This window comes from Nelumbo lutea, chromosome 1 (genome assembly GCF_056320005.1).
Source record: "Nelumbo lutea isolate HS-2025 chromosome 1, American lotus-T2T, whole genome shotgun sequence".
In the NCBI taxonomy this organism is placed as follows: Eukaryota; Viridiplantae; Streptophyta; class Magnoliopsida; order Proteales; family Nelumbonaceae; genus Nelumbo; species Nelumbo lutea.
This window is the reverse complement of record NC_142684.1, coordinates 220,643,541-220,666,296: the sequence shown is the minus strand read 5'-3', so window position 1 is coordinate 220,666,296 and position 22,756 is coordinate 220,643,541. Positions and strand designations below refer to the sequence as shown.

Genomic DNA, 22,756 nt, shown 5'->3' with positions numbered 1-22,756 from the left:
GAGACCACTCCTAGGCATCAGAAACCTTGCGAAATCAAGGTACATCTTCGAAAACTAGATCTGGGTGCATCTGTGAAAATTGGATATAAGTAAATCTACAAACACTGGATCTAGTTAGAATATTGCAAAAACTGGATTAAAGTAAATCTGCAAAAAAAAAAATGCTGGATTAAAGTAAATCTATGAAATCTAGATATGGGATAATCTACAAAAACTGAATTAAAGTAAATCTAAGAAATCTGGATCTGGTAAAATCTACGAAAAACTGAATTAAGTAAATCTGGGAAATTTGGATCTGGGAAAATATGCAAAAAACTGGATTGAAGTAAATCTGCGAAATCTGGATCTAGGAAATCTACAAAAAAACAGGATAAAATTAAATCTGGGAAATCTGGATCAGGGAAATCTGTGAAATCTGGATCTAGGGTATTCTACAAAAACTGAATTAAAGTAAATCTGGGTAATCTGGATCTGGGATAATCTACAAAAACTGAATAAAGTAAATATGGGAAAATCTACGAAAAACTGAATTAAAGTAAATCTGGGAAAATCTACGAAAAAGTGGATTAAAGTAAATCTGGAAAATATAGATCTGGGGTAAAACAGTGAAAACTGAACTAAAAGTAAACATGGGAAATTTGGATATGGGAAGTCTATAAAACACATGATTAAATTAAATCTGAGAAATCTAGATCTGGGAAGTCTATGAAAAACATGATTAAATCTGGGAAATCTGTGAAAATTGGATTGGGGAGAATCTACAAAAACTGAATTTAAGTAAATCTGGGAAAATCTGCGAAAAACTGAATTAAAGTAAATCTGGGAAATCTGGATTTAGGAAAATCTGTAAAAACTGAATTAAAGTAAATCTGCGAAATCTGGATCTGGGGTAAAACTGTGAAGAACTGAATAGTAAACCTGGGAAATCTGGATCTAGGAAAATCTGTGAAAAACTGGATTAAAGTAAATCTGCGAAATCTGGATCTGGGGTAAAACTGTGAAGAACTGAATTAAAGCAAATCTAGGAATTCTGGATCTGGGAAATCTACGGAAAGCATGATTAAAGTTCTGGATCTGGGAAATCTGCGAAAAACTGAATTGAAGTAAAGCTAGGAAATCTGGATTTGAGAAAATCTGCGAAAAAACTGGATTGAAGTAAATTTGTGAAATCTAGATTTGGGAAATCTGTGAAAAACTAAATTAAAATAAATCTAGGAAATCTGGATCTAGGAAAATTTGGATTTAAGTACATCTAGATCTACGAAACTGGATTAAAATAAATCTGCGAAATCTAGATCTGGGATAAAACTGTGAAAATTTGACTAAAAGTAAATCTGAAAATCTGGATCAGGGAAATTTGCGAAAATCAGGATTAAAGTAAATCTATCACTAAGAAAATCATGTTAGGGACAAATTAATCAGTAAGACAAAGGTTAAAAATTCTTGCAAAGCACAATCACAAAACACCAACAATCATTCTTTAGTTTTGTTTTGGTAGTTTTTTTGTTTTTTGTAAAATAAGAGTTTCAAATATCATTCATTTCATTCTATCTTTTCTTCTTTTTTCTTCTTTTTTTTTCTCTTTTTTTCTGTTGTTTGTTGTTTTTTTTTTAATATCATTTATATCATCTCAATTTATTCAACTGAAACTAGTGTTGGTCAAAGAAAGGAGATTTACAAATGGGATTTCTAACGCGAGTAAAGGCATAGGGGTTGACATGACCGATGAAATTTTCTTAGTAAGCAAAAGGATATGATGTGATAGTAAAGCCAAGATAAAAGTCGAGTATGCACTGAATGGGCTACATCCGGTTTGCATCAAATGAGCGTGTATCCGATCATTACTCAAAACTCATTGAATTCAAAAGCCTACATGATAGAACTACGAAATGTTGAACATGGGATTTGCTGTAAGGAAAGGCTCATCACAGGGGGTCTGCCCCAGTTTTTTTTTCTTTTTTTTCTCTCTCCTCTTCTTTTTTTTTGTTTTTGTTGAACAAAAAATGTGGGCAATGAAGTTGATACTTGACAATTATGATTCTTCATCGCCGGCCGAATAGGTCTATCTAGTGCTGATTTGTCGATTTTTCCAAGATCGAGGAGGTCATGTTTATTAGGACATGTTATAATTCAGGTCTGCCTTAGAGTTCGGCCTGATTGAGTTCAGTTATGTAGAAGAAGAAAAAGTGATAAAGGAGAAAAAGAGAGAAAGAGAGAAAGAGAGGAGAGAATTCTAGTTCGACACTAAAAGAGTCAACATAACTTCTCCTGGTCGGCCAATAAGTATTTATATTATTATTAAAACATGACTGAAAAGACCTATGTGCCCTTACTTAAGTTAAGAGCACATGTTTCAACACAACATTATAGATCAGCAACATCAATCAAGGTATAATGACAGAAATACCTCTACGCTAACACTCCCCCTCAAGCTAGTAAGTATATATCATATACTCCCAGCTTGTTACATATGTAGTCTACTCTTCCCCGACTCAAGCCTTTTGTAAATAAGACAGCCCACTGATTTCTCGTATTAACATGTGTAGTGTCTAGCTCTCCATTCAGCACCTTCTCCCTCAGAAAGTGACAGTCAACCTCGATGTGCTTGGTTCTTTCATGAAACACTGGATTAGAAGAGATATGAATTGCAGCCTGATTATCACAATAGAGCTTTATTGGAGTGTTAATGTTGTACCCTACTTCCTGTAGAAGGTTCCTTAGCCACACTAATTCACAAGCGGTATGCGCCATAGCCCTATATTCTGCTTCTACACTACTTCTTGCCACAACCGTCTGCTTCTTACTTTTCCATGTCACCAGGTTACCTCCTAGAAACGTGTAATAGCCCGTAGTAGACCGCCTATCAAACATAGAACCGGCCCAATAAGCATTAGAATACCCTTCTATTTCAAGTTTTCCCCCACTCTTGTATATCAGACCGCGACCCAGGGCCCCTTTTAGATACTTCACAATTCTCAGAACCGCATTCCAATGAGGAATCAGGGGTTTTTGCATGAACTGGCTTACCACACTAACTGCAAATGAGATGTCTGGTCTAGTAATGGTTAGGTAGTTCAGTTTGCCCACAAGCCGTCGGTATCTGCCAGGGTCTTCAAACACTTCACCCATATCACTGCTTAGCTTGGTATTTGTGTCCATGGGTGTTTCAGCTGGTTTGGCACCCAACAAGCCTGTTTCTTCCAACAAATCAAGCACATACTTCCTCTGGCACAGGTTAATCCCATACTTGAATCTCGCTACCTCTATCCCTAAGAAGTATTTCAGTTTCCCCAGATCCTTTGTCTGAAAGTGATCATGCAGATAAGTATTCAGCCTATCAATACCAATGTTATCATTCCCAGTAAAAACAATATCATCTACATACACCACCAACAGTATTTTTCCTCGCGGAGAGTCATGACTAAATATAGAATGGTCAACTTTGCACTGTTTCATACCAAACTTATTTACCACCTCACTGAACCTACCAAACCATGTTCGAGGAGATTGTTTAAGCCCATATATAGCCTTCCTTAGTCTGCACAGCTTACCATCCTCCCCTTGAGCAACAAACCTTGGAGGTAGCTACATGTAGACCTCCTCGAGTAAGTCACCATGCAAAAAGGCATTCTTGATATCAAGCTGATATAGTGTCCACTCATACATGGCTGCAAGAGAGATCACAACACGAACTGATCCTATCTTAGCAACCGGTGGGAAGGTCTCTGTGTAGTCAATGCCATAGGTTTGGGAGTACCCTTTTGCAACTAATCGCGCATTCAGGCGTTCAACACTACCATTAGGTAGTTCTTCTTCCATGGCACGGCACCACCCTAGAGAGGCAAGGGCTTCCTAGACATCTTTAGGAACAATAACTGAGGATAACAATGTAACAAACTAGCAATGGGAAGCGGAAAGGTGGGTAAGAGAAACATAATTAGAAATGGGATGAAGGGTGCAAGTATGTTTACCTTTCCTCAAAGCAATGGATAGGTCAATCTCAGATGCTGAGTGGGGGTCTGGTGCCGGATCCGTCGACGAGGATGTAGCCGGAGTAGTAGCTGGTGCACGTGGGCGATGTGTATACACATGACGGATAGGTGGATGTTCAATAGGTGGTGGCACCGGAGGCAAGGATTTGGTCACGACTGGAACAAAGGGAGGAGGATCAACAACGGGAAGTGGAAGAGGAGGTGATGAGGAGGAAGAAGCATCACCAGACCCCAAAAAGAATAGAGTAGACTCAAAGAAACTGACATCGGCACACACAAAGGACCGTCGAGAACCAGGATGGTAACACCTATACCCTTTCTGGGTCCGAGAATAGCCAAGGAAGATGCACTTGAGAGAACGGGCATCAAACTTGTTGTTCCCGGGACCCAGATTATGGACAAAACAGACACACCCAAAAACTCTCGGCATAAGAGGGAACGGAGACAAAGTGGGAAACAAGACCTGAAACGGAGACTGACCATCAAGGATGAACGTGGGCATCCGATTAATCAGAAAACAAGAGGTAAGCACTGCATCACTCCAAAAAGGTTTGGGAACATGCATTTGATGCATTAGGGATCTTGTTGTTTCAAGGAGATGGCGATTCATTCTCTCAGCCACCCCGTTTTGTTGTGGGGTGTAGGTACACGAGGTCTGAAATGATGAGGATAAATATTCGCGGCCGTTATCAAAACGAAAAACTTTAATGTGGGTACCAAATTGGTTACAAATTTCAGCATAAAATTTTTGAAAAATGGTAAACAATTCACTTGTTTCTTTCATTAAATAGAGCCACATCATCCTTGAAAAATCATCCACAAAAATGACAAAATATTTGTATACATTATATGACATTACTTTATAAAGACTCCAAACATCTGAATGAACTAAAGAAAAAGGACTCGACACACGGTTATCAACCTTAGAACTAAAGGGAACACGATGGTGTTTCCCAAACTGACACGACTAACAATTCAAAACAGAAAACTTACTCAAGGACGGAACCAAGGACTTCAAATCGGCAGTGCCACTGGAGAGGAGAAAGAGATGACTGGAGAGCTGTTGAAGTTTTACCACCACCACCGTCAAAATAATACAGTCCACATGCTTCATGCCCTCCACCAATCTTCAACCCCATCTTGAGATCCTAAAAGACTAGAAGGATAAAAGGTAATGGAGCAGTTAAGTGATTTGGTCAGCTTACTAACAGACATAAGGTTAAAAAGCAATTTAGGAACATACAGAACTGATGAGAGGGATACATGATCTAGGTCAACGTTACCAACACCACAAATTGAGGATGTGGAACCATTAGCAAGGGTGACAGATTGTGATGTTGAGCAATGAGATGAGGAAAACACACCTGGAGTTCCAGTCATGTGATCGGAGGCTCCAGAGTCAATGATCTAGGGATTGGGTGTAGATGCCAGACAAGCCATACTTGAGTGAGCAAAAGTCGTCGTGTTCTGCTGTGATTGGATAAACCTCTCATATTCATCGCGGGGAACACTCACCATCTCCTTCATAGGACCATCTGTGGTAGGAGGCAACTAGTTAGATGAATGATTCTTCTGTCTAAAGCTGGAACTTGAGTAACCGGTTGCGGCATGATTGGCCCAGGTTGAGGGAGGACCATGTAGATCATAACAATAGTTGATGGTATGTCCATCCATACCACAATGAATGCACTTCCTCGGGCTGAGCTACGTCCTCTACCACGCGCTCCCCCTTAATCTCTGCTCCTAATACGACCACCACCACGATTATAAGTAGACCCACTATTGCCACTTCGGCCATATGCAGAACAACTACCACCACCACAGCTAGACTGAGCTCCCCGAGCTCCACTTCTACCACCACGGCCTCCGAAATTGAGCAAATACCTCTTCTAGGGACGAAAGAGCCGATCCCCCTAATATCTAAGCCCACACTGGTTCATATTCAGACTTTAGTCCCACCAAAAATCTAGTCACATCAAGCTGCTCTCTCTGTTGTTGTTGAATCTTGACATCAGAAGTGAGAGGATGATAGACATTCAACTCATTACGTATGTTCCTCATGTTGGCATAGTACTCCTCAAGACTCTGATTGCCTTGTTGCAGATTAAAGTACTCTTGATAAAGCTGATAAACTATGGTTGTATTGTCCTGCCCCGAATACAATTTCTTCGCATGGTCCCACACATCTTTGGTAGTATCAAGGAACATGAAGTTCACACTAATCTTGGGTTCCATACTGCTCCACAACCATGTGATGATCTGAGCGTCCTCTTGCTCCTAGTCTTCATACTCGTGAGAGTCACAGGAGGGTTTCTCCTCTCTCATGTGTTTTACCTTCTTCTTTGCCTTCATAAAGACTTCAATGGATTTAGCCCAAGGCACATAATTCTCTCCATTTAACTTAATGGAAGTCATCTGAACATTCAGGTAGTCTGTAGGCACCATCACACTAGGTTTATAATCATTATTGTCTCCCATTATGTTATCATCAATTCTGCACACATGCTGAATTCTATTATCATTGAGATCTGCACACTACACACCACTAGGTCACACCTGTCACACTGATTGCAGCACTAATTGTTGTTGGAATGTGTGCTCTTTACACCACAAACCCTAGATCACACCTTTCACACTGATTCCAGCACTTGTTGCTGAAAAGTGTGCTCACACCACAAAATCTACTCTTACAACTACCTGAAATCTCACCACTATATGATCATATCTCTTCCTTCAAAATGCACAAAGAAACCAGCATAAACCCTAATGCTTACTGGCCGAAACCCTAGCAAATGATCTGAAACACACCTCATATTTAATCCATAACAGATATCATGCACTGAAATCTCTTACCTTATCGCTGAAGTAACACCCATGCGACTAGGAGAGTAGTCCACACACAACAGCCGCTTCACACACAACAGCCACACACAACAACCACAGCCCACACAGTTCGGCCCTCTATTCTTCCTCTACTAGGAGAGGGTAGAAAAATCAAAACTATATGTGGGTGTCATCATAAAAGATCCCGTAACGATAAAACCATCGTAGCTGCCCCAATCTCTTCTAACTGTTTCTTGATTCTCCGTATTGCCCCCACTATCATTATCAATAGAATTACCAAAATTTCATTCCCTTTTTCCTCTCTCTTTTTCTTTTTTTTTTTTTTTGCTTGTTTTGATGCCCACTCGCTGGAAAATGTTTATTGTGAAAAATAGTTGACAGGGATGCTCAAAGGGCCAAATAGGGGTTTTACTACATACTATCAGGATTGAATGCCTAAGGCTAAACAAATGGCCAAGGATGGCCTCCCTTCATTTCGTTATCGACTGCACATTGTATATTGAAGAATCATAGGTCGAGCAAATCCCCCTTGGGCAACCTCTTTCTCTCTTTCTTTTGTTTTCTTTTCTCTCTTCTTTTTTTTTTTAGATCTTTGACGATCCCCGAGGTGCATTCTGTGGGTTTGTCTAGTTTGCTGAAAAAGGGTCTAATGTATAAGCTCAACTAGTTAACTAGCAACTGTAGCGAATTTCCCTCCTAAGTTGATCGGAAACGTTCAAGGAGGAGTTCCTTGAATTCTGCCCAGCCACAAAAGGGTCGCCGACCATTCCCCAATAATACCACGCCAGTGCATTACAGACCACCGTTGCCCGCAGATGTTCCGTCGGAAGCAAGCCGTTAATCTCAAAATAGCGCTCTGCGCGAAAAAGCCAGTCGTCTGGACTTTCCCCATCAAAAATAGGCAGCTCCAACTTCCGAGGAAGTGAATCAGAAGTATGTTCCGGGACTGTCATTGAAGGGGACGTTGAGAAAGCTACACCCTTCCTAATGAGGGCAGATTTGGCCCTCAAGTGAAATTGCAACACGTGGCACCTCGTGACAACTAGGCGACACCCAGGCAACAACTTACCAGGTTGGTGTCCCGCCGGGGCACCGACCTGGCTGACCTGGCAACCCATAAGACGCCCACCGATGAACCATAACGGCATACCCCGCGAGCTCGGTAACTCACCAAGGAGCTGGCTAAGGAGCTCGGTAGCTCACCAAAGAGCTCGCCAAGGAGCTAGGCAGCTCTCCAAGGAGCTCGCCACCAAGGAGCCAAGCAGCTCGGCATAACTCCCCCGGGCAGCTCGCCACTTGTAGGGTAGCTCGGTACAGAAGAGTAGTTTGGCATATCGCAGGAAGATCTCCTGCTTGACAACCTAGCCCAGACACCGACCCCCTGACTGACACAGGCACCGACCTAACAACCTAGCCCAGACACCGACCCGCCGACTAACACAAGCTCCGACCTGACAACCTGGCCGCCTGACACAAGCGCCAGCCTGACAACCTCGAGGAGTTCACCACCGTACCCTGGTTCTGACGGGATATGACGAGTCTTACCGTTTGAAGGCTTACCCACCTAACCCGCGAGGACACCACTATATAAGGACTCCGACCCCCAAAGCCAAGAAGAGAAAAAAATGATGGTAACCCCTGCTCTCTAGCTCTCTCATTTCTCTCCAAGCTCTCTGTAATCAGAATGCTAACTTAGGTATCGGAGAGTCCCCGTCAAGAAAATACCCTCGGGTCCTCTGATTCAGTTCTCGCAAGTCCCTCAGCTCCCACCGCCTACTAAGGAGAGGAAATCACCTCATGCAGAGGGTAGTCGGGTTGCGCTGCACTGGCGAGCTCCACCATTCTCTGAGTTGTAGGCCGCCTAGGAGCAGGTCAAAGGACGAGTCCACCAGGGAGCTCGCCACCAGGGAGCTCGCCACCAGGCAGTTCGCCACCAGGGAGCTCGCCACCAGACAGTTCGCCACCAGCCAGTTCGCCACCAGGGAGCTCGCCACCAGGTAGCTCTCCACCAGGGAGTTCGCCACCAAGTAGTTCATCACCAAGGCACGTCACCACCAGGTCAAATAACGAGGTACTTAGCCAAAAAAAATTATACATCACAAAAAATTGGTACGTGACCAGAAACGGTTACATCAATTGGCGCCGTCTATGGGAACACGCTACACAAAGCTAAGTTCTCATCCTACAAAAGCTAAGTTCTCATCTTACCAAAGCTAAGTCCTCACTTTTTAGAAATTGAAGCTATCGCCTTATAGTTTACATTTTTTATGAACTCAAAGACTATGCAAGGAGCTCACAAACTAAGTAGCTCTACCAACCTTACTTTCAATATTCAGATAATGCCTCATCAGTCCTCTCCACAAGGTCCCCCCTACAAAGATGAGCACTTTGTGGCTTCCGCGGGAGTTGGCGGCCAGCAGACTACATAGGCGCCCTTACCGGTCGAGCCTTCCTAAGCTCCCGTGTGAGCTGGCGACCTAAAGTTAGTAGTGTTGCCCCGAAGGTCGAGCTCCTAGTAGCTTCTTGTAGGAGTGGGTGACCGGCATTACGAAGCCAATGCAGCACAATCATAGCTCGACACCTCATAGGCAAAGCCTACAAGCCACATTACTGCTTAAGACCCGATCGCCTCTCCGGCACGGGTAAAGTCAAAAAAGAGTAGACTACGAGTCACTCCCAAAGCCTACGGGCCACATTACTGCTTAAGACCCGGTCGCCTCTCCAGCACGAGCAAAAGTCAAAGAAGAGTAGACTACGAGTCACTCCCAAAGCCTACGGGCCACACTATTGCTAAATATCCAGTCGCTTCCTCAACAGGAGCAAAATCAGCAAAAGTGAACTATAAGTTGCCCCAGAGCCTAAGGGCTACACTACTGAACTAGCGGAGACCCCCTCTCCTTACTGGCAGCTCGCCGCATACAGGCAGCTCCCAAAGCCTAAAGAATTGGATCAGCACTTACTAGCTCGTCAACTTACGGGCCAAAAGAAATCTACTCCCTTCGCTGAGTTACTCTCAGCTCGGGAGTGGGGGGCAAATGATGAGGACAGATTTGGCCCTCCAGTGAAAATTGCAACACATGGCACCTCGTTACAACTAGGCGACACCCAGGCAACAACTTACCAAGTCGGTGTCCTGCCGAGGCACCGACCTAGCCGACCTGGCCGACCTGGCAACCCATAAGACGCCCACCGATGAACCATAACGGCATACCCCGCGAGCTCGGTAGCTCACCAAGGAGCTCGCCAAGGAGCTCGGTAGCTCACCAAAGAGCTCGCCAAGGAGCTAGGCAACTCTCCAAGGAGCTCGCCACCAAGGAGCCAGGCAGCTCGGCAAAGCTCGCCACAAGCAGCTCGGCATATCTCCCCCGGGCAGCTCGCCACTTGTAGGGTAGCTCGGTACAGAAGAGTAGTTTAGCATATCGCAGGAAGATCTACCTGACAACCTGGCCCAGATACCGACCCGTCGACTAACACAGGCGCCGACCTGACAACCTGGCCCAGACACCGACCCACCAACTGACACAGGCGTCGACCTGACAACCTGGCCCAGGCGCCGACCTGGCCGCCTGACACAAGCGCCAGCCTAACAAACTCGAGGAGTTCACCACCGTACCCCGGTTCTTACGGGATATGACAAGTCTTACGTTTGAAGACTTTTCACCCACCTAACCCGCGAGGACACCACTATATAAGGACTCCGACCCCAAAAGCCAAGAAGAGAAAAAAAGGATGGTAACCCCTGCTCTCTAGCTCTCTCATTTCTCTCCAAGCTCTCTGTAATCAGAATGCTAACTTAGGCATCGGAGAGTCCCCGCCGGGAAAATACCCCCGGGTCCTCTGATTCAGTTCTCACAGGTCCCTCAGCTCCCGCCGCCTACAAAGGAGAGGAAATCACCTCATGCGGAGGGTAATCTGGTTGCGCTGCACCAGGGAGCTCCACCATCCTCTGAGTTGCAGGCAGCCTAGGAGCAAGTCAAATGACGAGTCCACCAGGGAGCTCGCCACCAGGCAGTTTGCCACCAAGCAGTTCGATACCAGGCAGTTCGCCACCAGGGAGTTCGCCACCAGGCAGTTCGCCACCAGGGAGCTCGCCACCAGGCAATTCTCCACTAGGGAGCTCGCCACCAAGTAGCTCATCACCAAGGCACGTCACCACTGGGTCAAATAACGAGGTACATAGCCAAAAAAAATTATACATCATAAAAAATTGGTACGTGACCAGAAATGGTTACATCACTCCCCTTTGTCAGCCGCACGACTTGATGCGGATACAGGAGGAACATTGTCACTTGTAGACAAAGGAGATGACAAAGATTGTTGCTGCAGCAACAAATCAAAACGCCTTACCAAGTCTTGAACGCCTCCTTCCAATGATGTGATCTTCGACAGTCCAGTTGTTATCTCATCACGCAAGCCATCCACATCAGAATGTAGAGAAGTCAAGCGTTCTTTGAAACCCTCCACCTGCGATGAAACTTCCTTAGCTGAATAAGTTTCTGTCAATATAGATCCAACAAAAAATCCAAAAACTAGGCTTACCTAAGGTCTTCGATCAGCCTCTCACCTCACCATGCAGTCGGCCGATCTAGGGCTGCATGATGGAGCAGCTCAAGTAGCTTTCGGCCTACTTTGATACCAAGTAGAAGTTGATGAAAGTTGTTTTAGTGTGATATTTGTGAAGAAAAGAAGAAATAGAAGAGTTTTAGCAAAAGAATGAAGAGAAGAAGAGAAAAGAGTGGGATGTCGCCAGAATTGAATAGATCTGGTCCCCCCCCCCTTTGATTTATATACTTTATAAAAAGAATAGAAAAGTGCAATAGTACCCTTAGTAGGTCGGCTACTTAAAGTAGATGAACAATCACAACTATCTAAACATAAACTAATGGGCCTAAGGCCCAATAACTTCCTAACTGAATTAAGTAAATAAAAATAAAACAAGGTTGGGCCAAATAACTTAAAATCGGCCCAATCTCAACAGACCTAATCAGAGTTATCCCCCCTAAAGAAAGATAATTTTTCCTCTAAGAAGCAAGTCTTTTTTCGAATCTTTCCACCACCGGGTTCCAAAAGCTTTCTGTCGTGGGGTTATCTCCTAAGGGGAGGCCTAAATAGGTCAAAGACCAATCCAAAACTTCATAACCTAGCAAACCTACGCATTCTCTTACCACCCTCTACTCCATGTTTACCCCCACAATACAACTCTTACCAAAATTCACCTTGAGATTAGACATTTGCTCAAAGAGCTGTATTGTCAATTTTAAACTTCTAATCCAATTTATGTCCATAGTATCCTCTGCAAATTGCAAGTGGGTGAGTGGAACTTCCTCCCTCCAGCCTCTCAATAAGTTCCTCGAGTCAGCTCTTTGAATTAGTCTCCCAAGGACATCTACAACCAGGGTGAACAAAAAAGGGGAGAGAGGGTCACCTTGTCTTATCCCTCGCAAGGCAAGGAAAAAGTCAACAACAGTTCCATTAACCAAAATAGAATAATGGAAACTTCTAACACAACCCCAAATCGATTTGCACCATTTGTTCCCAAACCCAAAACATCTCAACACCTCCAGCAAAAAGGACCAATCCACTAGGCATTTGGCCTTCTCTAGATCTAGTTTGCAAACCACTCCCATCATCTTTGATTTCCTAAAGCTCTCCAAACTCTCACTTGCAATAAGAATTTGATCAATGATATATCTTCCTTCCACAAACACACCTTGGTTAGGTGCAATAATAGAAGGGAGAACTCTCTTAATCCTAAGAGATGGAACTTTTGCAATTATTTTATACAAATTGTTTACCAAGATGATTGGCCTAAAATCTCTCGAGTGTGAAGCCTCTTTCTTCCTTGGGACCAAAGTAATAAATGTGGAATTCAACCCCGGATTAATTAGCCCTCTTCTATGAAACTCATCAAAAACTGACATCAAATCCTGTTTCAAATTTTCCCAACAACCTTGGTAGAAAGCCATTGTGAAGCCATTAGGGCTTGGAGCTTTAGATCCGCCCATTGAGAAAATTGCTTCCTTTACTTCTTCCAATTCAAAAACTCCTCTCTAAATACTCCCTTCTCTCTTCTCCCAAATTCGGTCATTCCAGTCCATCAACCCAAACCTTTCCATTTAAAGGCCTTCTGAAGATGGATTGGAAGTGATATACAAAGGCCTAGGCTATCTCTATCAGTTCAAATAAAATTGCACCCTCAACTTCCAATTTTAAATAAAATTCTTTCTCCTCCTACCATTTGCCACAAAGTGGAACAATTTCGTATTTTTGTCTCCCTCCTTTAACCATTTGCACCTCGATTTCTTTTTCCAACTTATTTCCTCTTTATGCAAAAGGTCCTCTAGTTGCCTTCTCAGATTCCATCTAGTCTCCCTATCTTCTTTTGTATCCAAATCCTCAATCTGCTCCATCAAACCTTGCTTTCTTTCCTCCAATCTCCCAAACTCCAAAAGGCTCCACTCTTTTACTTGAGATTTTAGATATTGTAACTTCTTGTGGAATCTCATACCATCCCAAATTACCGAAGGATTGTAGTGCTTCCACCATTCTCTGATTTTCTCAGTGAACCCTGGCTTAAGTAACCACATATTCTCAAACCTAAAAGGGGTTTGCCTCTCACTTCCTCCTTACACAACATTATAGGTCAGTGGTCTAAAATGAGCCTAGGGAGAGCTCTAGATGTCAAATTTTCCCAGTGCTCCTCCCAGTCTAAGGAAAACAAGAACCTGTCCAGCTTGGAGCAGATTGGACTTAATTGAAGATCGGACCAAGTAAAGTTATTATTTAGGAGAGATATCTCTTTAAGCTCAAAGGTAACCACAAACTGCTTGAATTTTCTCATGCTGGTAATCACACTCTGTCTAGGGTTATTGGTTTCTCCTGCAAATGTCACCATAGTAAAGTCCCCTCCCACACACCAAGGTCCATCCCATAAGCCCCTTACATCACTCAATTCCTCCCACTGTTTCTTCCTTTGCCTATAGTCATTGGGGCCGTATAAATTAGTTAACACCCATTCAAATCCATCTTCCACCTACCTAAATTCCATTGAAACTGAGTGATCACCTATTAATTCCTCCAACCCTACCATTGCATCCTCTTTCCATAGTGTTACTATCCCACCAGAAGATCCCCATGAGGGAGCAGCCACCCATTTTATTCCCTTAGATCCCCATATACTCCTTGCCTACCTGCTATCAAAATCCATTCTTTTGGACTCCTGAAGCAAAACCACATCCAGGTTGAATTTTCTTACCACCTCTTTAATAGTTGTTATTTTCCTTGCACTACTCAAACCCCTCAAATTCCAACTAAGGAGCAACTCTTATGTTCCATCAAATGGATTTATTTTTAACTCTATCCCTTCTAGTATTCTCATTCATCCATCCCAACATTGGGTCGAATGGGTCAACCTGTAATATCATAAATCAAATAATAAAAAGATAAAAATGCAGTATGCCTCCAATATTATACATTCATCATATCAAGTAAAAAAATGTAATAAATGAGAAATTAATATTACTAATAATGGAAATGGATAAAATACAACAAAAAAGAAAAAGAAAATTAATTTCTAACCCACGATCCATTGATCAGGTCAAATAGTTAAAAGGTTCAACTGGTTAGGTCGTCAGGTCATTGACTGAGTAAACTTCTTTTTACATGTAAACAATTTAGGGGCTAATCAGACCCAGAAACATGGCCGGGTAACAAGTCAGCCTGTCCAACTAGTTGGTTCAACCACAGGTTGAAAACATTGAAATCCATTGGTCTCCAATACTAAGAGTACCCTGATTTCACTCCTATTATTGTTAAACTTACATATTCTGTTTTAGTCCTTTTTTTTGCTCCATTTTAGTCCTAATTATTTTAAAATCTTTTTTTTTCTAAAGCATTTGTCCATAAATCCAATTTTAAATTTAATTCCTCTTTTTCATTTCATCAAAATTGTTTTGGTAAAAAGTTTCATCAATTAATACTATGGCATCAGCAAACAACAAACACCATAGGACCACATGCTGAGCCATGGTGAAGTCCATTGTGATAGAAAAGTCTGATGTCTCCCATATGTGTTATAACGTTAGTTGTTGCACCTTCATGCATGTTCTTAATCAAGTCCAGATACCTATTTGGCACTCCTATCTTCTCCAAAACCCGCCATATTATCTTTTGAGGAACTCTATATGTAAAATGTGAAAGTATATATATGGGAAAGGGGCTGCAAGTTTTTCAATGACGTGGTAGCCATTTCAAAATTATAACCCCAAGAAAAACAAAACTACATTTCTATAATGCAAAAGCCTATACTTCTGACCTTTCAAAGCCACAACATTTGAAGATAGGACAAAACCATCAATGATAAAGACAACAGAAGCTGGAAATTCCCAAACCTGTACAATTTTAATGCCAAATTTATTAGATATGACAACAATGGAAAAAAATGACAACTCTTTTGCTAAGACAAAAAGATAACCTGATTAAAGAGTATAACACAAAAAAGAACTATGTCCTTTTTTTTTTTGATCAATTAAAAGAACTATGTCTATAGTGGAGATTAAAATGTATAAATAAAACTAAATGCTAATATACCATCATGGCTATGAAAAAAACCTTGAAGTAGCTTGAAACAACAATGGCCAATAAAATGTCTTTGTACCTGTGCAATTAACTAGAGCAATAAACCACCATATTTTCTCATTTGTGTATGTACAAAAAAGAACATACAAGACTTAATTCCCAATTAACAAAAACAAGAAAATCTCAAATAATGCAAGCCTATTTCTTAATTTTTGCTCTTCAATAAACCAATCAGTGCACACAAATAAATTAAAAATTAATAGCAACTATTTCCCTGAGAAAAACATGTTTACTACTAAGTAGGAGGATGTTGTTTCCCCTAGAAAGAACAATAACTAACAAGACTTTCACAGTTAATCACCATATGCATGTTAACTTCTATAAACAGGGAAAGTAAACAATTGTTGAAGTTTAGTAAGATCCAGCAATTTATAGCACATGGGGAAACACTGCTAATGAAATTGAATTATTCTTCTAGGTCATATAACACAGCTATTGGCTAAACAATCAAATCCAAAGAAATTTATCTTCTCTCTTCACGGAAATCTAATAAGCACTCTCTAATCATTAGGTGAGTCAGGTGACATAAAAACCAGCAACATATTGCAACTCCAAAAAACATCTGGGCATAATCTTCTAGATGACAAAGTGTCCATGCTGTCCATATACAGACAAGACATGGCAGGAATAAGTGTCAAACATGAAATTGCACAACTACGTTAAAAGTTGAATTATCTGAGACCAAATGATTCCAATGTACAGCTACCTAAGGTACCATAAACGGGAGTTAGAAAGTGTCAAGGTAGGGATATCAATGGGTTGGATTTAGAACAGATGTGAATCAGTCTTCTAATATCAGATTTAAAATCAGTAATTAACAGTGCAAATCAGATCTGAATAATAGTGCAAGAGCTGTGTATGTCGAAGAGAAGAGGTAAGAGAAGAAGAAGTCGAATGAATCACCCTTCTCCTCTAACCCTATTTTATTAATCTCTTAAAATTAATAATGACAAGTATGCCCTTAAGTGGGCGGCCAGCTTGGCAATTACAAAAAGAAAATAAAACAAGAACAAACAACAGGCCCATTAAGTGAGGCCCATCAACATAAAATAAAAGATTAAAAAAAATGATATCACACAAGCAGCTGTTAGGGCCCATTCGGCCCAGTCTCTTTACACTCCCCCTCAAGCTGAGCATAGATGTCAATCATGCCCAGCTTGCTTATATAGTGTTTCAATTTCCCTTTGGAAACTCCCTTGGTCATGATATCAGCCAGTTGCTCTTCTGATGTAATAAATGGCAAACAAACTTCTCCTCAAGAGACTCTTTCCCTTATGAAATGCCTATCAACCTCAATGTGCTTAGTTCTGTCATGTTGAACAGGATTATGTGCAATATTGATAGCAGCTTGGTTGTCACAATAGAGCATCATTGGTTTCTCGTAGTCCACCACTAATTCCTCTAGAAGGGATCGTAGCCATAGTAGTTCTGACACACCATGAGCCATTGCCCTGTATTCTGCTTCAGCTGAGGATCTAGCAACTACTGATTGTTTCTCACTTCTCCAAGACACAATATTCCCGGCAACCAGAGCACAATAACCAAAGGTGGACCTTCTATCATCAATACATCTTGCCCAATCTGCATCAGTAAAGGCTTCCAGCTTCATGTGACCATGCTTAGCAAATAGAATACATTTCCCTGGAGTACCTTTCAAGTAGCACAGAACCCTTTCTACAGCAGCTAGATGAGTATCTCTGGGAGAATGGATAAACTGACTAATAACACTTACTGCATAGGAAATATTTGGCCGAGTCATGCAAAGGTATAACAACTTCCCAAGCAGCCTCTAAAACACTCCCTTATTAGACAAAGGATCACCATCTGCGGCAGAAAGCTTATGATTAGGATCAATGGGAGTGGAGATAGGCTTAGCTCCAAGTTTACCAGTTTCAGCAAGAAGATCAAGGACATATTTGCGTTGAGATATAAAGATACCATCCTTAGACAGAGCAACTTCAATACCCAAGAAATACCGAAGATCTCCCAAGTCTTTGATTTCAAATTCAGAGTTGAAAAATCCTTTTAGTTTACCGGCCTCTTCAATGTCATTATCCGTGACCACAATATCATCAACATAAACAATCAAGAAGGTCACCAGAGTGTTATTTCTCTTCAAAAACAACGTATGATCAGATTGTGTTTAAATGTAGCCAAAGGAGATAAGAGTAGTCCGAAATCTCTCAAACCAAGCCCGAGGAGATTCTTTTAGACCATAAATGGATTTGTGTAGTTTACACACCTTGCCTTTCATTTTTTTACCATACACCCCTAGAGGTAGAGACATATAGACTTCTTCATGCAGATTTCCATTCAAGAAAGCATTTTTAACAGCAAACTGGTGTAGGCCAGTCAAAGGTAGTTGCTAGAGAAAGCAAGACCCTAGCTGGAGTCATCTTAGCTACAGGAGCAAAGGTCTCAAGATAGTCAATGCCATACATTTGGGTGTAACCCTTGGCAACCAACCTAGCCTTATACCTCTCAACCGAGCCATCAGAGTGATATTTAATGGTAAACACCCATTTACACCCCACCGGTTCCTTCCCTTCCGACAAGTCCACAATATCCCAGGTATGGTTCTTATATAATGCTTCAAGTTCAGTCATTATAGCATCCCTCCATTCAAGTTGAGATAATGCTTCCGGTACAGACCTGGGTATCACATGTGAAGAAACAAAAGCAAGGAAGGAGTAGTAGGAATGAGAGAGAAGGCTGTAAGATAAATGTTTGGAGATGCAATGGGCTGTACACTTCCACTTGCCCTTGCGAAGAGCAATAGGAAGGTCAAGGTCAGGGACAGTCAAAGCTAGGTCGATAGAGGGTTGACTTGTTTCCTCAGGAACTATGGGAGTGGCAAGATGCTCTTCTGAATGAGTGGAAACAACCTGCATATGTCTGAATCTCCGCCTTTGGTAACACCTTTGGAGAGTAGGAGAAGAAGCAAGAGGAGGACTAGGGGTGGGTCTAGTGGAAGAGGTGGACACCCCATGATCAAACTCACAAGGGATGGGAAGAGGAACAGCTGGAGACAAAGCAAAGGGTTCATCAGATGTCTCCCCCTCAGGAGGAATACTAAAGAAAGGAGTCAACTCTGCAAAGGTGACATCCCGAGATACAAAGCGGGTGCCACGAACTGGATCAAAACAACAGTAACCCTTGTGTAGAGGCATATCCCAGAAACACACACTTATGAGCCTTAGGTTCAAATTTATGCCTTTGGTGACTATGATTATGCACATAACAAGTACTCCCAAAGACACGGAGAGGGAGAGAAAAGAGATCATCATCCGGGAAGAGAAGACTAAAGGGGGTTTTAAAACCAAGGACCCTGGAGGGCATACGATTGATTAGGTAGGTAGCAGTATGAACAGCATCTCCCCAAAACCTTACAGGAACATGGGATGCAAATAAAAGGGATCTGGCAACCTCAACCACATGCTTGTTCTTTCTTTCCGCCACCCCGTTTTGTTGTGGAGTGTAGGAACAAGAACTTTGATGAATAACCACAAATGTTTCAAGATAGGTGGAGAGGATTTTCTCAAAATACTCCTTAGCATTGTCAGAGCAGAATATTTTGATACAGGTATTAAACTGGGTGAGGATGAGTTCATGAAAATTTTTCACAATAATTGGTACTTCATCCCGGGATTTCATGAGATAAATCCAAGTATAATGAGAATAATCATCAATAAAAAGGATAAAATACCGATAGCCCCCCATGGTTGGCATGTGATATGGCCTCCACACATTAGAGTGAACAATATGAAAAGGAGAAACAGATCTTTTATTACTGATTGAATAGGAATGTCTACAATGCTTTGCTAGCTCACATGACTCACAATGAAGACTAGATAAAGACACTCCTTTAAACATATCTGGGAACAGATGACTTAAAGCAGAAAAAGACAAATGACCAAACCAAAGATGACATAACAAAATTTTGTTAACAGACTCTGACACAACTGACTCTAAAGCAACTCCATGAGGTGGTCCAAAGGCTTGAGCTGGTGTGTCCAGCAGGTATATTCCGTTCGCCTCATGACTACTCCCAATCATCCTCTGAGACTATAGGTCCTGAAAAATGCAATGAGTGGGAAAGAAGGTTATGCTGCAGTTCATGGACTTTGTTAAACTACTAACAGATAAAAGGTTTGTGTTAAGCTTAGGAACATGGAGAACAGAAGATAAGAGGAGATGATATGAACAAAAAATGTTAGATAGGCTGGTCATATGGTTTGATGCACCATAATCTATAATCCAAGGGAGTTTATGATAATCTGAAACTGAAGCATGATGCTGAGGCATATGTACCTAAATGAGCAAAAGCCGATGAAGAGGGTGTACTATCGGAAGGGTGGGCTGAAGAAACTGTAGCTTCCAGGTGATTTAGGAGCCTCCCATACTTCTCAAAGTCTAACTTCATTGCAACCAACTGCTCAATGGTTGATGTTTTCTCACTCTCCTTACTTCCCCCTTCAAGTACTGTAGCAGCATTAGCAGTCTTGAGTTTTCCCGCTTGACTGCCCTTCTTAGGATTGTTCTTAAACCTCTCAAGGAATAGTCCAGGGTGAAGTTTCCAGCACGTGTCCTTGGTATGCCATGGCTTCTTGCAATATTCACACACATGCTCCCCCTTTTCAGTAGGCCCCTTAGATTTCATTCCCGCATGTGCAAAGTGTTTTGTAGATGGACTCTGCAATTGAACTTGTCATCTACTTTCCTCACTACTTATCATGACATATGCCTGTGATAGAGTAACCCCATCTCTGGCCAAAATATTTTGTCTGATAATATCAAACTCAGGGTTGAGTCCAGTGAGAAACTCGAACACCCTATTTCTCTCCACCAACTTTTTGTACATTTCAGCATCCTTTTTACTCTCCCATACCACAGTTTCCCTAACATTAATTTCCTGCCATAGGGATTTTAGTATAGAGTAGTAGATTGCTACACTCTTCTCCCCCTGTCTCAGGTTCTTAACATCACTTTTCAATTTGTACGCTCGGGCTACATTCAATTTCTGGGAATAAGTCTCAGTTACACTATCCCATATCTCCTTAGCAGAAGACATCCAGAGATAGTGTTGGCTTACATGAGGTTGCATAGAGTTAACTAACCATCCTATAACGGTATAGTTCTCTTGCATCCATCTCTCAAATTCAAGATTTGTCTCTACGGGTTTCACCTTACTGCCTGTGAGATACCCGAGTTTTCCTCTACTACAAACATAAATTTTTATAGACTGTGCCCAGGCAAGATAGTTCGTCCCATCTAGCTTAATCGTGGTAACACAAGTCAAAACGGAATCTACTGGAGCAGGTCCAGAAACCGGCACCTGCTTGAACTCACTTCCGTATGTCTCCATTAATCAAACGGAAATCAAAGAACTGAAATTTTAACTATGCAAACTTACTTGAAGTCAAACCAGAAATAGGGTGCTTGAAGAACTAGGGTTTTGCTCCGTCCAGCAGATGGGAGGAAGAGAGAAGATGGTGTCGCACCAACCAGACTGACCCAAACTCTTCCTAACCTGAACCACCCTCCTTTAGCAGTCACAAGACACCTTCCAAGCATAGAGCGCCACACCCAAGCTTCACCTTTCTTAGTAACCTCAAAAATCTCTAGTTGGCTAGGGTTTCGGGCAGCAGCAAAACAGCATCACTTCTTGGCAAAATTCGGCCAGAATTTAAATCTCCAAACCCTTCTACCAACTAGGCAAGTGATTCTCTATACTATAGAGACCCTATCTCTCCATACACTCTCTTGATTTTAGAGTGTACAGGAACAAAGAAAAAGGAAGAAAGAAGAATTGTACCCGCTCTGATACCAAGATATGAATCAGTCTTCTAATATCAGATTTAAAATCAGTAATTAATAGTGCAAATCAGATCTGAATAATAGTGCAAGAGCTGTGTATGTCGAAGAGAAGAGGTAAGAGAAGAAGTCGAATGAATCACCCTTCTCCTCTAACCCTATTTTATTAATCTCTAAAAATTAATGATGACAAGTATGCCCTTAAGTGGGCGGCCGGCTTGGCAATTACATAAAGAAAATAAAACAAGAACAAATAACAGGCCCATTAAGTGAGGCCCATCAACATAAAATAAAAGATAAAAATAAAGGATATCACACAAGCAACTGTTAGGACCTATTCGGCCCAGTCTCTTTACAGGAACAGTTTGCCTTAATCAAAACCCAACAGACTTGACCCATGAACAGTCTCTTAGTGAAGGCTATATTCACGAAATTCCAAATTTAACTATCACCCATTAAAGAGTTTTCTGAATATTTCATCATGAACATCTGTCACCTGTGATCTTTTGTGTACTCATTATGGTTTATGATAAACATAGTATCGATTTCAAGTAAAACAAAAATATAGTTTCAACTTTCATGTCTTTTTCTTACACGAGAGAGAGAGAGATTAATATAAGTCACACATAACAATACCAAAGTATCTTTATGAGTTAGATAAACAAACGTCAAAACACCATATGAAAAGGAACGAAAAACCAGAACCAAGTGATGTCATGGATTACTCAAGGCAGATTTACCTAACTGACCTAGGAAAGAATTTTCTATGTGGCAAGATGATTGAGGGCCCAAGGATCGCACAAATTCTTCTTACCACCCTCTATTAATGGTGCAAATTTCAATGCCAAAACACTTCCCACATATTCAAAACATGCCCATTTTTTAGGCATGTCTTATATTAGTTGAGAGTAGAAATTGTTGAAAGTTGTTTTTGATATGATCTTTATGAAGAAAAGAAAAGAAGTTGAAAGGTTTCAGCAAGAGAAAGGAAGAGAAGAAGAAGTAGAAGAGAACAGGATGTCGTCAGAATTGAATAGATCTGGCGGCCACCCCCCTTTGATTTATATACTTTATAAAAGAATGAACAAGTACAATAATACCCTTAGTAGGTCGGCTACTTGAAGTGGCTGAACAGTCATAACTTAACATAATACCCTTAGTAGGTCGGCTACTTGAAGTAGCTGAACAGTCATAACTTAACATAAACTAATGGGCCTAAGACCCAATAACTTCCTAACTGAATAAAGAAAATAAAAATAAAACAAAGTTGGGCCAAATAACTTATCATCGGCCCAAACTCAACACTCCCCCTCAAATTGGGAGTAAATGTCACACATTCCCAACTTGCGTAGATCATGCTCCAGCTTGTTTCTTGCAACATCTTTTGTAAAAACATCAGCAAACTGCAAATCAGAAGCAACATATGGAAGACAAACTTCCCCTAAAGTCACCCTCTCTCTTATAAAATG

General features: G+C 41.6%; 1 protein-coding gene across 3 annotated transcripts in view; it reads right to left on the bottom strand.

Annotated features, from left to right (window-relative positions):
• Positions 1 to 22,756, bottom strand: part of LOC148881162 (protein ARV 2-like) — a 50,405-nt gene that overhangs the window by 10,153 nt on the left and 17,496 nt on the right. For 2 of the 3 annotated variants that reach the window (XM_088963454.1, XM_088963456.1), the window contains exons 8-9: positions 15,426 to 15,492; positions 15,151 to 15,226 (exon numbers count right to left, since the gene is read on the bottom strand). In XM_088963454.1, the coding sequence (XP_088819580.1) occupies positions 15,151 to 15,226; positions 15,426 to 15,492 (143 nt within the window). The remainder of the gene's footprint in view (positions 1 to 15,150; positions 15,227 to 15,425; positions 15,493 to 22,756) is intronic. The other variant, XM_088963455.1, reaches the window with a different exon arrangement.